The 15,199-nt window shown below is 47.1% G+C and overlaps 1 protein-coding gene across 5 annotated transcripts in view; it reads left to right on the plus strand.

Moving 5' to 3' along the window:
- The first annotated feature begins 4,030 nt into the window (after window positions 1-4,030).
- The window catches only part of CA12 (carbonic anhydrase 12), a 41,470-nt gene continuing 30,301 nt past the window's right edge, over window positions 4,031-15,199 (plus strand). For 2 of the 5 annotated variants that reach the window (XM_080980829.1, XM_080980833.1), the window contains exon 1: window positions 13,590-13,970. In XM_080980829.1, coding sequence (XP_080836955.1) covers window positions 13,895-13,970 — 76 coding nt within the window. In that variant the 5' untranslated portion in view covers window positions 13,590-13,894. Of the gene's footprint in view, window positions 4,211-13,589; window positions 13,971-15,199 lie in introns of those variants that run through there. The other 3 variants (XM_080980830.1, XM_080980831.1, XM_080980832.1) reach the window with 3 other exon arrangements.

Below are 15,199 nucleotides of genomic sequence, written 5' to 3' on the forward strand. Positions count from 1 at the left end.
AATTATTAGCACCAGATGCAGATTGCCATGCAAAAGAACTGGGAGAGGGTTCTATTGTGGTCCTCCTGCCTAAAATGGGGCCCTGCATGGCTCACATAGTCATTTGCACTGAGTATGGAAACATATTATACTAGAACTCTCTTAAATCCACAGTCCACTCCATTTATCCCATCCTTTCAGACAGGGACAGACCTTTTGGCCCAAAACTAGAAACCATGTTGACCACACCCCCATCTCTGAAGAATTCGCACACCCCCAGGACCCAACATTTGGCAAAATCATTACAGCACTTCCTAGCGACCCTAACTTGATACACAGAACCCCTGTGATTGGAGAAGGGTGCTAACTTTCCCCTCTGCACACAGCTGAGCTGCCTGGGTGTACACAGATGCACTATGTCCTAGTTGGTGGATCACCAGCTGAATCCTCAAAGAGCCTTTGAGAGAAAGGAACCATTTCTTAGGTCTAAGAAAGAAGACCCTCAGTCTATGTTTAAGCCAGTTGGGAAGAGTTGGCACTCCAGGATACCAATAATGCAACCTCTCTCTTGGTTCTTCCTAAAACACGGAGCCAAAATGTACAAACCCAGTTTTCTTCCCACCTAATTCACTACAGTCCAGGCCAACCTGCCAACACTACCTGCATTCAAGTGGCTGGTTAGAAAATGAGCCTGGCCCGGGCACTGTGTTAACAGGAAGGTCAACCAAATCCAAACTCCTCCAAACCCACCACCTGCCTTTTGTCTTATCCCAAGAACAAAAGCCAAAACAATAACAGCAGCAAGAATATTATTGGCCCAAAAATGGAAGCAAGAAGAATTACCGACGATTGAAGAATGGAGGATGAAGTTAATGGACTATGAAGAACTAGATAAACAGGAAGGATTCGAAACCGGGGGGACTAGAAATTCACGGAAGACTGGAGTAAATTTACGGACTATTTGAAAAGTATTTGTGAAGATCAGACGACGTTTGTAGGTTTGCAAGAAGTTTTGTGAGGAGTATTATTGGAAGTATTGCAAAAGTGGAGAAGGGGAAGGATGAGTTGTTAAGACATGTAAAAGCAATATAAAGTTAAGAAATGCATAAGAAGTGGTTAAAACGGTGGATCATCAGAGGTGCTGATGGAAGTCTAAAAAGATTGTATAAGTGATAAGTTTAGTGGTACATTTTATAATTTATATGGCAAAATCAATAAAAATTATTTTTTTAAAAAAGAACAAAAAACTCAGCAGACGCCAACAATAAGGGGTCCTGCATGGAAACACAGGGGGTTTTTCTGCACTGAGCAGCCCCTCCCTCCCTTCTTGCTAAAACAGGACTCTAGCTCTTGTGACTGAACAGGAGCTTCACAATGTGGTGGGTTTTCAAGGCTAAAATGCCCTTAAGAAGAGCAGCTATCAACCAAGAGATGTAGCCTATGGTCGCCTAGCAAAAAGCAGACCTTGGGGGCTCATCAACACTACTTTTTGTCCTAGGATTTTTTTTTTGCTTGCATTGTGATTTCTCAGCATGGGTCTGAGAGGCTTTTATTTTGTCTTACCACTTTCCCTGGGAAAACCCATAGTTTACTACTGAATCAGAACAAAACATTAATCTGCAGAAAACCTGATTGACATTTGTTCTGGGTCAGCAGGTTTTCCCAGGGAAAGTGGCAGGACAAGTCCACTTACCCTAAACGGTCAGGCTGCATTGTGGCCTGACCATCAGCCTGGTCAGCGATCCAGCAGCACGCTGGGGAGGGCTGCAGGTTGCCTGCAGATTGGCCTATGGCAGGCAGGGCTGGGTCCAGGGATTCCCCAGGGGTGGGCTCAGCCAGCCAATGGGCCTTGCTTGGATTCGTCTCCTGGGGGGAAAAATTGAAGTAAGCCCATCATTCCTCCTCGGTTTCTCTGTTGGATCTGCCACCGTCCCTCTCCTATTCCATATGCTTTTCTTTCATCCTAAGACCTTGCTAGAGACATTATTGGGTGTTGTATTCAGAGCCGGGCAGGAATTTTTCCATTTAGCAAACTGGCACTGGCCATTTGCTTTTCACCTACCTCATAGCAATCATCACAACTCTTTGTGAGGTTAGGAACTGGGTAAGCCTTAGTTTTGGCTGGAGCCTGGAGAGGAGGTTGTAGCCTCCACCTGCCCCTCCTTGGTTGTTGTATTTTTTAAAAATATTTTTATTAAAGTTTTCTTGGTTTACAAAGGTATGCGCAATGTCTCTTTTTTCAAGTTACATTTTCCATAGGTCAGTTTCATTTGTTGAGACATTAAGGTTACCTTGGTTAAGGGTATCCCATTAAAGGGATCCGTGAGGAGTTGTGTTTGTCCAACACCCAGATGGGGGTTAGGGCCATAGAACTCCTCCAGCGGGGACCCCTTAGGGGGTGCCTCTATTTGATGTAAGTCTTAGGGGCCCCCATGTTGTGGTTTCTCCTTAGATATACTCCCAGCAGACGGGCTAGAGTTGATTAAATGGCTTCGCCTATGCCAAACTGTTCACATCTGTATCCAATAAAGTTGTGACCTATTTGAACCCAAAACCTATATTCTGCTGTCTTGTATGGTTCTTCCATCATACAGGGAGTGAGTGGGTCACAGGGCCTTGGCACGCAAAAAGAAAAACTTTGGGGACTCATGCCTAGAAATCATGGGACAAACAAGTGTGGATGAGCCCAGTGCCTCTCAGCTTCCCTTGTGACATTGGTAAGAAAAAGCATGTCACAACAACAGCAAAAAAAGAACTGAAGCCATAGAAGCAGCTTTGTTATTACAGAAGAGGCTATTTATGGAGGGATCCAGCTTCAGGGCGAGGGATAGCCAGGCACAGTGTGTGAGAAATCCAAGCAGGACCTCTCCTTTCTCTCTTACCTCACTTGCTCCCTTTTTAACTAGACGGCCAGCCTTTCCAGCGCACGCAGACAGAGCAAATATAGTGATTTCACCAGTGCATCCCTATGATTTGTGTTCCATATAAAGCCCACCTTGAGCATCAGATATTCAGCTGCAAGCAACTGCCATGTCTAGGAGTGCTTGCATGGCTGGGGAGATCAGGGTGGATGGAGGGGGCAGGGTGGCTGGTTGCAATTGTCATACAGCTCAAAGTTCTGGTGCTGAAAGTCTCCAAGTGCGGGGAACAGAATACCTGAACGAACACCAGCCTGCCTCTGTGCTGAGATCATCATCGGAGGGGCAACTTGGCTGAGGGCCCTTTTGTTGGTGGCCCCATTTATGGAATGCTTTCCCCAAGCAGAGCTGCCTGATGCTTGCTTTGTTTTCCAGTGCCAGGCTTCCCCACCTTCCACCCCACTAGGGCTTTTTAACTGAGATTACTTTATTGCTTCCAGTTTTGTGCTTTTTATTTTCCTTATGATCCAACCTGCTGAATGACAACTTCCATCATCCCTGGCCATGCTGGCTGGGGCTGCTGGGAAGTGGAGTCCAGTAATACAAGGCCACAGATCTAGACCAGCTTCCAACCATGGGCTACAGGGAGAACCTTCTCCAGGTCAGGGCTGTCTCATGGAGCAGGTGGCGATGGGCATCACTGGCCTCCCTGCTGCTTGGGTTCCTTTGAGGTTGGACGCATGTAGATTTATATACCGTCCTTCACCACAAGATCTGAGGGCGGCTCACAATATTGTAGATGCTTAATTCAGTCCCGCTCTCTTGTCTGCTATTCGCTTGCTGGTGTTTCCCTCTCGCATTTCTCTTTTAAAAGTTACTTGATGTTTTATTGTCCATTCATAGGCGCCGCTGCTCCAGCGCCCACAACATTCCCCAGGAAGGGGCAGCGGGGCACCCACGCTTTTTTGCGCCGGGGCCGCGCACGCTGCGGGGCCATGTACGCCCACCCCGCGATGCTGCTCCTCTCGGCTTCCCGGGCCAGACCTGAGCCAGGAGCGGAGCTGCGACTGTGCGAAAGGGAGCGCGTGAGAGGCCGGTGCTGCTGCCGAGGCCGGGCGAGAGGGAGCTGGCTGCTCCCGGTGCCAGAGAAGGGGCAGCGACTCAGCTTCCCTCCACCTCCGGGCCAGACCTGACCCAAGAGCGGAGCTCTGGCCGCGCGTTGGAGCCAGGCTCCAGGGAGGAAGACTTTCCTCTCACAAACGCACCGGGGTCCGCGCCGCCAGGTGGGCATCCTGCGCCCGGTCCCCGGACGAAGCTGGGCGGCCTTTGTCCAGGGCCGGAATTAGGTTTGATGAGGCCCTGAGCTCCTGAAGGTGATGGCACCCTTTATATGTCCAGCTGTCCTTTGTCCACAACAAATGGTCGCTGTTTTTTGTGTTGAATATATGCCATATGGTAACTGATGGACGTAACAGGTATCCAATAATAATAATAATAATAATAAATTTTATTTATATCCCGCCCTCCCCAGCCGAAGCCGGGCTCAGGGCGGCTAACAACACTAAAATAGTGCAACATTATAAAAACATCAAAGAATTAATTAAAATCAAAATTGATGGCAACCATAAACTAAAGTATTGTAAAGATTGCCAAAGGAGGGAGTCAGGCTGCGCCCTGACCAAAGGCCTGGTGGAACAGCTCTGTCTTGCAGGCCCTGCGGAAAGATGTCAAGTCCTGGAGGGCCCTAGTCTCTTGTGACAGAGCGTTCCACCAGGTTGGAGCCGCAGCCGAAAAAGCCCTGGCTCTAGTTGAGGCCAGCCTAACCTCTCTGAGGCCTGGGACCTTCAAGATGTTTTTATTTGAAGACCGTAAGTTCCTCTGTGGGGCATACCAGGAGGGGCGGTCCCGTAGATACGAGGGTCCTAGGCCGTATAGGGCTTTGGAGGTTAAAACCAGCACCTTAAACCTGATCCTGTACTCCACCGGGAGCCAGTGCAGCTGGTATAGCACCGGATGAATGTGATCCCGCAGCGAAGACCCCGTAAGGAGTCTCGCTGCGGCATTCTGCACCCGCTGGAGTTTCTGGGTCAGTCTCAGGGGCAGCCCCACGTAGAGCGAGTTACAATAATCCAGTCTGGAGGTGACCGTCGCGTGGATCACAGTGGCTAGGTCAGGGCGAGAGAGGTAAGGAGCCAACTGCTTAGCTTGGCGGAGATGAAAAAATGCCGCCTTTGTTATAGCTGCAATCTGCGCCTCCATGGAGAGGGAGGTATCGAAGATTACACCCAAACTCTTAACGGACGGTGCTGGCACTAATTGCACCCCCGCAAGAGATGGGAGTTGCCCCCTCAATCCCATATCGTCCCGTCCCAGCCAGAGGACCTCTGTCTTCGAAGGATTTAACTTCAACCGGCTCCCACGTAACCATCCAGCCACAGCCTCCAAGCATCTGATCAGTGTGTCTGGGGCCGAGTCAGGATGGCCATCCATCAGCAGATAGAGTTGGGTGTCATCAGCATACTGATGGCAGCCCAGCCCAAAACTCCGGACAAGCTGGGCGAGGGGGCGCATAAAGATGTTAAAAAGCATCGGGGAGAGTATCGCACCCTGGGGCACTCCACACACCAAGGAGTGGCGGGATGACAGTTCCCCCCCAAGCGCCACCCTCTGTCCCCGACCAGAGAGAAACGAGCGCAGCCATTGAAGGACTGTGCCCTGGATCCCCACGTCGGCAAGGCGGTGGTCCAGGAGTTCGTGATCGACCATGTCGAAGGCTGCTGACAGGTCTAGAAGAATCAGCAGCCCCGACCCGCCTCGATCCAGCTGCCTGCGGAGATCATCTGTTAGGGCGACCAGAGCCGTCTCGGTCCCATGACCAGCGCGGAAGCCGGACTGGAATGGATCCAGAGCCGATGTTTCATCCAGAAACCTACCAAGCTGTTCAGCAACCGCTCTCTCAATCACCTTACCCAGGAATGGAAGATTCGAAACTGGGCGGTAATTGGATAGATCTAAGGGATCTAATGATGTTTTCTTTAAGAGCGGACGCACCACTGCCTCCTTCAGTTCCCCTGGGAATGTCCCGGTGCCAAGGGACAGATTGATGATATCCCCCAGGGGGGCCCGCACCTCGTCTGGACACGCTCTAATCAGCCAAGACGGGCACGGGTCGAGAGGACAAGTGGTGGGCTTTCCAGCTCGGAGGAGTCTGTCCACATCGGCTGGGGATATCCGGTCAAAGTGGTCCAATACTGGACCCGAGGACAGTCGAGGGGCCTCCAGTTCCTTTATTGTATCCAAATTGGCAGGGAGGTCATGGCGGAGCGACAGGACCTTCTCCGCAAAAAAGCTCGCAAATGCCTCACAGCTGTGTGTCAAATTATTATTTAAATTTGGCTGTCCTTCGAGGGACGTTAAAGACCGAATTACACTAAATAATTGTGCCGGGCGAGAGCTAGCGGATGCAATGGAGGCCGAGAAGTAGGACTTCTTAGCGGCCTTCACTGCCATCTCGTAGGTTTTCATAAAAACTCTATAAGATGTTCTTGAGGCTCCGTCACGGGCACCCCGCCATACTCGCTCTAGCCGTCTGAGGTCCCGCTTCATTTTCCGGAGCTCCTCAGTAAACCAGGGAGCCCGGTTTCTGCGGGGTCGCAGAGGGCACTTAGGTGCGATCTCATTGATGGCTGCCAGGAGCTGGGTATTCCAGTCCTCAACAAGCTCAGTCAATGAGTCGCCAGGGGGAGAAAGGTCCCGCAAGGCTTGACGGAACCTATCAGGGTCCATCAGCCTCCGCGGGCGAGCCCAAATCGGCTCGCCACCTAAGCAGGGTGGGGGTGGAACATCAATCCTGGCTTTCAGAGCATAGTGATCAGACCATGGCACCTTGATCGAAGGAAACATGATCACATCTATACCGACACCAAAGATCAAATCCAGCGTGTGGCCTGCTTGATGTGTGGGGCCCGATCCAAAGCCATTTGCACATGTTTCCATGCGACCACTCCATGCTTAATTCAGTCCAGTTCTCTTGTCTGCTATTAGACAAGCAGAATAGGGCACCCTATATATAGAAAGGAGCAAACCAGTGATATTTTAGGAGCAGGCTAGCAGGCGAGGCCCATGACTTACATCATAGGAGCCTACATGACACACAACACTGTTGGTGCATGTAGGCTTTATTTTATTTGATTTTTATCTTATATTTTGGACATGTACATCCAGGTGTTTTTTTCCTTTAATTTTTTTAGGGGCCCCCAAGAGAGTGGTGCCCGAAGATATAGCTTGTTTAGCTTATGTGTAAATCCGGCACTGCCTATGCCCATGGATTGTTTTGTTTTCAGCCAACGCAAGGAGACGAGGGAGAGTACAGACTTTGCAATAAGCAACCATGCAACCAAAGGGTCGTCAAGTGGGAGTTTGACCAGTCTGAGCAATGGGGAACGAGCCACATGAAGGTCCCCTCAGCAAGCCCAGCTGCCTCTGGGAGCTTCAGGAGAGCAGCATGTGATGGATGGCTCTTGAGGTGGCCTGCTAGGAGTGGCAGCAGACAGGGAGGGGGGCGCTTTCTGCTGATAGCGTCTAGGACAAGTATCTTTGTGTCCACAAGAAATGTTGTAAAATGATATATAGGGAAGCCTTGCATACCACAGTTGTGGAGAGAAAAGGACTTTCATTGCAGTGTGGGAGCTTGTGACCCTTGCAATAACACAATTGCATGTTCTGAATCTACAAACAAACCTTTGTCCCAATAAGTTGACAGATAAACCAGTTCAACAAACATCCCCTCTCTAAAGACATGGTGCAGGGAGCTGATTGTTGTGGGAATCCGGATGTGTCCCTCTGATGGAAGCCTGAAGACATGGTTTGGAACTTCATATTGTGTTCCCACAGACAGCTTTGGAGACTGAAACAAGCCTTTTGGTCCCCTGTGGTCAGGTTTGAAAATGAATGGCATTCCAGAGTCAAGTCAAATGGCACGTTTGACAAATGAATAATTTGAGAATGAATAATGTCAAGCTTAAAGAAATGCAAAAAGTGGCTCCCAAGTGATTGTGGTATTCAACTAAGTTTTACTCAGCATTAATTATGCACTTAAGTTACTGAACATGACTGTTTGATTGATTGATTGATTGATTGATTGATTGACTGATTGTATTTCTATACCACTCTTCATCTGAGGATCACAGGGTGGTTTAAAATATAAAACCAAAAAAGTAAGAAGCAAAATAGTAAGAAGCAAAAACAACACCCCCAACCTTTAAAAGGCAATAAGTTAATATGTCTACTCTGAATCAAACTTCGTTGCAACCCTTTAAAAGGTGTTTCTGGCATGTGGTTCTGTATACATAGCTGTAAATTTTAATTGATTGATCAGACAGATTGAGAAGCCAAACTTTGATCAACCAAAAAGGTGTGATTAATCAACCAGGCAGTAGATTAGAAAAAAATGTTTTGATACAATAAATAACATGGTATAAAACTGATATCAGTGTATAGTGTGGATGAGGATGTCTGCAAAGGGTGGAGCGCTTAATGAAAACCAATATTCCACCTGTGGAGCTGTGGCGAGCGAAAAACGTGGAACCTGAGGAGAGTCCATGATGCTGTGCTTTCCTCCCCCAGACGAACCAAGTGTTTTATGAGAGGCTAAACACCTTCTGTCCTGACGTAGCTGAACTGTGTGGCTTTGGGAAGGTGACTTTGTTCCAAGGATCTGGAACCAACTTGCTAATCCTCAGGACTGTCACTCCTTGACCTGCCTGAGCCTCTTATGTGTGATGTATTTCTGACGTTTGCAAAAGGGGATGTCCTTCTCCATGCCAAAATGCAAACCTTTAAAAAAAGTTGTTTTTTCTTTGTTCGGGATTCTTCACCTTCTGACAGGGGAGGGGGGGAGAACTCTGTTGCAACAGACAATAAAAGATCAGCTTTGCTTTCACCGGATTTCTGCCTCAGTTCATTAATCTATGACCGGTAACAAATTTGGGGAGTTGGGCCATCAGAAGTCACCCCTCTATTTTCTGGTAACACTAATAACTGAACACACCCAGAGTTCATATGGCTGTAGTATGTTGCTGTTTTGTTTAGCTGTGAAATCTAATATGTTGTCAGATTACAGACGGATGCAATTCAAGGGGCTAGTCCCCATTCTGTTGCCAGTTTTGCTGGAATCTTGTCTGTCTGATACCCACCCAGTCCGCTGCTACCAAGGAACTTTCCCAAGCTGGTTCATGTTTTTTTTCTTTAGTCTGAGGCTATTGGATTGAAGTGTCAGGAAGAAGAAAGGTGTGAGTTGTGGCAGAAGGGACAAAAGGTCCTCAGGAAGTTTTTCTGAAAGTGGTCATAGAAAGGTTTCCTGCAAGTGGCTGGAAAGTTTCCAGAAAGTGATTGTAAGTAGAAAGACAATGGTTAAAATATGTAGCTTAGGACTCTCTCATTGTAAATAGGCTGGTTCATTTGGGGCTAAAGTAGCCCTGTTTTCAGGCATTTACTGCCTGATTTATTGCTTGCTTGCTGTGATGTTTGCTCAAACTTCACCCTTGTGGAAAGGTCCTTTGGTGTCATCCTTAGGACTGCGGGAAGGGAGGATTGTGTTCTGTTTGCCTACAGTGAGCTTAGCCTGTTTGGTGGATTAGACTGGCAGAAAGCTTCCTGAAAGTGAATAAACTGTAATTTGTTTGATGTTAGTCCTGAGCAAAATATGAGTTAATATGGCTATGGTGTAGTGCAGTGGTTTTCAACCATTCTGCCGTGGCACCCTGGGGTGCCTTGAATGTTGGTCAGGAGTGCCATGGGCAACACTGGCCTCTGTCCCTCTTTCCTTCCTTCCCTCTTCTGATGCCCTCTTGTGTCTCTGCCTCCCAAAGGCTTGCACATCTGTTTGTGCAGCAGCCCTGGTTACAAGCTCCCCAGGTGAAGGATGCCTCTGGGTCTGGCCAGGGGGTGCTTCCCAGGCCCCTGTGGGGCAGTGTGAGGAGGCACTTCTCTTTGGGGTCAGCTCAGAGACCAGGGGCGACAGCAGCAGCTGCCCAGAGGACTCCAGAGGAGAGAGGAGAGGAGGCTGAGGGAATCCTCCACAAGGGAGGGTGTTTGAAAAAGGGTGTGAGGCTGCCAGCTTGGCACACAGTGGGGTGACATAACTGGGCTCCTGAGACCCACACGGGTGCCGCAGAAAGAATGCAGTTGGCCAAGGGAGTCATGGACTCAAAAATCTTGAATGCCTCTGGTGTAGTGGATATTCTGGAAGCGCAGTTCATATTGTAATTTGTATTGTAAACCTGATAACAAGGTTTCAGGGTCAAGTTTTGTGTCTTCCTGCGAGGGGCAGCGCGGGAATGTTTTAGCTCTCTAATGGAGAGAGAGCTGCCTACCAGCAACTTTTAACTAACTGTAAAATTGCAAAAATTGTCTTTCTCAGTCTGGGATCTTATTTAAGATTCCCTAGGGTAACTGGGGGCTCTGAGCCCCACTTTAAGACTGTGCATTTTTAATCGTCTGTTATGCCTTGTCTCAAGTGGTGGTGGGGGGAATGTTCCCAGTCCTTAATTGTAAATCGGCTGGTTGTTTTTTGGGGGGGATCTGGGCTAGCCTTGCTCTCAGTCTCTGTGTGCTTCCTGAGCATAAAAGCTTTAGGACTGTCAGGGGAAACAGTGCACTTATAATGTGTATATTGTGCAATGCATTTGTTTATAATGCATTTATCCAGCTGAAGGGTCAGTGTTTTTATTCCACCCTCCTTTGTAGGGTAACAGCCTCCCACAGAAATGCATTACAAAATTCTGAAATAAAATAATTATATATACAGTTCAAGGGCTACCACAGCTACTGCTCCCCATAAATGTTAAACAACTCTTGATTTGAGATGGGACTACTTTAAACCTGTAGCCCTACACATTTGATTTGGAGGAAGTTCCATTTAGAACAATTGGACCTAATTGTGAGTAGGAATATATAGGATTGTAGTTTAAGAGAGAGAGAAACAGACACCCGTTATGAACCCACTTTTGAGGATTATGATAAAAAGCCAGTTGTAAACATTTAAAAGAACAAAAGAACAAATAAGAGCACCCCTCCTGCTGCAAAATGATCTCTGCCTGAAAACTAAACTGGAGAGGAAAGATTAGAAGAGAGGCTGGGGTGAAAAAGTCAGAGAGCAAGACATGGGTTAGATCAAACATAATCAGATGAAAATCCTCATCATTAACAGGCTTAGCCTATGATCAACTCCAATTATGGCAAACTACAGTGAGAGGTGGGGAGGGACTTGGGTGGCCCAGCGCCAGGAGTGCGTCAGTTTAGTAGAAGGAAACTGTCCAAGCACACCGGCTGTGCCACATGCAAGAGTACACAACCCAGCCAGATGGATAGGGTATAAATATTATTGGTATTAGTATTATTGAATATAGAGGATCTTGCACCTGTGGCTTGTGGGGCTTCTTCGACATAAAAAGTTATACCTAGCAGCTCCAGATCCTTACAAGGCCTTCTTTGTCCAGTCTCTCTTCTATCTTGTTTTCACCTCATTCCGTGAGTAGCCATTGCCACCCTACTGAAGACTGTATAACAGTGTGGTCCAGAACCACAGCCTGCAGGCTACATGCGTCCGCAAGGCCTTTTTGGTCAGCCTTCAGCAACATTCAAGAAAAAAACACCTTAAGGCCTTATAAAATATTGTTGTCATGTGTTGTTAACAAAAGAACATAATCTTTCTCTGCATCAAATTTGTTTAATAATTAAATCTAGAATCATAGAATCATAGAGTTGGAAGAGACCACAAGGGCCATCGAGTCCAACCCCCTGCCAAGCAGGAAACACCACCAGAGCACTCCTGACATATGGTTGTCAAGCCTCTGCTTAAAGACCTCCAAAGAAGGAGACTCCACCACACTCCTTGGCAGCAAATTCCACTGTCAAACAGCTCTTACTGTCAGGAAGTTCTTCCTAATGTTTAGGTGGAATCTTCTTTCTTGTAGTTTGGATCCATTGCTCCGTGTCCGCTTCTCTGGAGCAGCAGAAAACAACACACAATCTATTAATTGTGTGTTTAATTACAAACACTTTAATTTACAGTATGGAAATTTAATTTACCATTTGTCTTGTGGCCCACTTTGTATGAAAAGTTGGACCGCCTTGCTGTATAATGTGGTCTCCCAAGGTCTCCCTCTTCTCTTCTCAAACCCTTATAAGGAGGAGAACCCTTGGATTGTTCTTGAAAATGTGAAGGTGGTATGTCAAGTTCTCAGGTTTTTTTGGGGGGGAGAACACATAAGGCAGCGGCAGAAGGTTCCAAGTTCAGTCCTCTCCCCAGTAATCTTCAGTTAGGCTCAGGCCTCATTCTAGATGGGGGGGGGGAGTGTTCTTGCTCAGTGAGCCTTTTCCAGCACTGACCGCCTTTTTGCTTCCCACCACCAGGCAAGCACATTTGTGAGACGCGCACATGTGCATATTAACGGCATCCATACCATGGAAAGTGTGCCTAGTTTGGCCTCTGAGGTGCTGGTTTGGGGACCCCAAAAGTGAGTTTAGTGTAGGGGAAGTGGAGCCTGAAAGTAAAAGGCCCATTGCTGAACTTAATGAGCAAGGGCTGAGATTTCCCCCAAGAGGGGCCACTAGGGGGCGCATTGGAAGATGGCCAACAATACCATCTCTCCGACCCACACAGGGTAATTAAGAGGCTGTTATGGGAGTAGGCAGCCTCCCTTGTTGCCCCAAGGAAATGGGGAACACTGCCCTTGCCTGCTGTGCCCATAAATCACCCCCTAATTCGAAAGAAGGGGGTGAGGGCCCTAGGCAGAATGCCCCCGTGTGGACCTCGGCTCTCCTGGACGCTGTCTCTGATCGCGCACTAGCTGCAGCAATTTGGAATAATTAATTACAAAAGAAGCAAATGCACATATTTCAAGTGAAGAAGGGGAGTGAAGTCGGCTAATTTAAGTGACCTCTGCGAAAGAAGACGATGGGTTGGAGAAACAGGAATATTTTACGATGAAGATACACCAAAGGCTGGGTATGTTGACAACGGGACTGAATGGAGGGGGGACCTTTTTTGCTTTCCTTCTATGTGATTTACAAGAACCCCTCCTCATTAGAATCGTCGGTTGAACTGACCCAAGCAGGATGATTAAGGTCTGTGTGGAGATAAACTTTAACCAAAAGTATGCTTTATGGAGATCGAGAAGCAATAAGAGCTTTTGGGAATGGCGCAGCAATTAATTCGGAGTCGCCATCTTGCCAAAGGATTTATAGCCGGGAGGAAGAACAGACTTGTTTTCAGACTGCATTCCTAGTGAATCTCCTCAGAGGTTTTGAGAAAGGAGGCAGATTGGTGAAGATTAATGACGCTAAGACTGTTTTGATGTATGGAAGTGATGTTATATGGAAAACGTCTGGATATGGCTACTGGATAAAAAAATAATATCCACGCAGGATTACAAACAGTTCTAACCAGCTTGCGGAGACCATCAGAGGTCACAAAGAGAAAGGAAAAATATATGAAAATAACAACAAGAGATGTGGAAAAACAATAAGAAAGGACTGGATAGTACTGTGAACATCATAAGGTTAGATTTGTGGACATTAAAACAGCAGTAAGAAGCAAGAAGTTGATTGGATCCCCTTCGGAACTTGAAATATGGGTACCCCCAACAAAAATTTAAAATTCGGCTGTGTAATTTGGAATTTATGTAATTTGGTTTGATTTGATGTGATTGGTCGGTTAATAAAAAATTATTCTAAAAAAAAAGAGAGATTTCCCCCAAGAGTTGTGCCCTGCAATGTTTCATTTTCAAATAAAAACGGAATGCTTCCCAAACAGAGCACACTAAGTATGCTCTGCAGCTCTAGATGTGACCAGGGAGGCAGGTCCATCCCTGACATCATTTGTTTGGGGGCTGAGCTGCTGAGAAGCCAAGGCTGGCAGGGTGGAGAGCCCGTAAGTCATTAGCAGGAGTGTCTGGTGGTGTACGTGTGTGTCTCTTTGAAGCCAGCTTGCTCCACGGAAGGAAGGGCAGGCAGCCCTGTGTGAATTGCATAGGAGTCAAAAGGCTTCCCTGGATATGTCGGCCACAACTGCAGCTGTTCTTCTCTCTCTCTTCCTAGAGGCTCACCTTTCTGCACAAGCACCTGTCAACGGTAATGCATTTCCAGACTTCTTTCCTGTTGTCCCTGTTCCTAAAGTACTGTAGCAGTAATGCATGTGGCAGTTGGGAAGCTAAGCACTAACCGAATTGCATGTTTTGCATTTTATTACCATTTCAATCTACCTTTTACGTTCTCCTCCACCCAGCCACTACACCCCAGCCTGCTGAGAACAACTTTCCAGGCAGCTGATTAAGTGGACTCTAGCCTAGTCCAGGAAAGCAAGTTGTTCTCTAATAAGCGGTTTAGTCTTTAAAGTGCTGCAGGACTCTGTTGGTTTTTCTTCAAGAAACCAATACAGTTGCTCCTTTGGAAGTTATCAGATGTCTTAGTGGCCACACTTGATGTTCTTAAGTGCATGCAAAAGACGAGTGTTTGCATTTGCTTGCTGGCAGTACCCAAATGCTTACAATGCATCCTTAAGAAATATTGATAAAGAATATATTCCTGGAGGGACTGCAGAAACCGACAGGGATGACCAACAGCTCAGACCACACAAGCTGTGCTAATAATATTATACACCAGTGTTTTAAACTTTTTCACAGGTATTATCATCTTTACAGCAGCCCAGTCAGGTTGGCTAGTAATAATATGCCCATTTTGCAGATGTGTTGTGAGGCTGATGCTGTGGGAGAAGAGCAGCTTGCTTAAGGCCACCTCTTTATTGATTCATTATTTATTCACTACATTTCTATGCTGCCCAAATAAGTGAAGTTCTTTGGACTGTTTGCAAGATAAACATTAAAACCATAAAATTCAAAATAGAATGGGAAATCTAAACCAGTTTAGAACAGTCACAGATAGAAACAAACAAAAAACCAAAAGCAGAAGACAACAGTGGTGCAAGGTTCCTAAAAGCTCTTGCACTGGGGTTGCCATATTTCAAAAAATGAAAATCCCGTATAGAAAAGTTGGTGAGCTTTTTCTTGTAAAAAAATAATACCGTATTGGCCCAAATATAAGCCGCACCTTTAAAATTGGAGGGGGTGGAGGAAATAAAATTAAAAATACCTGAATATAAGCCACTCCAATCCTTGCTGCTCCTGGCTGCATTCTTGGGGGGGGGGGAGCTGCACTGCATTGCCAACGGCCTTTCCCCTTCCTCACTCTCTCCCTTCCCTGCCTTGGGGGAGAGGACGGGGGGGGGGACCTATGCATGTGGCGGGGGGGTACCACATTGCCGCGCTCCTGGATGCATACCATAAGTTTGCAGATATAAGCCA

Source organism: Podarcis pityusensis, assembly GCF_964106645.2.
Source record: "Podarcis pityusensis genome assembly, chromosome: 14".
Lineage (NCBI taxonomy): Eukaryota > Metazoa > Chordata > Lepidosauria > Squamata > Lacertidae > Podarcis > Podarcis pityusensis.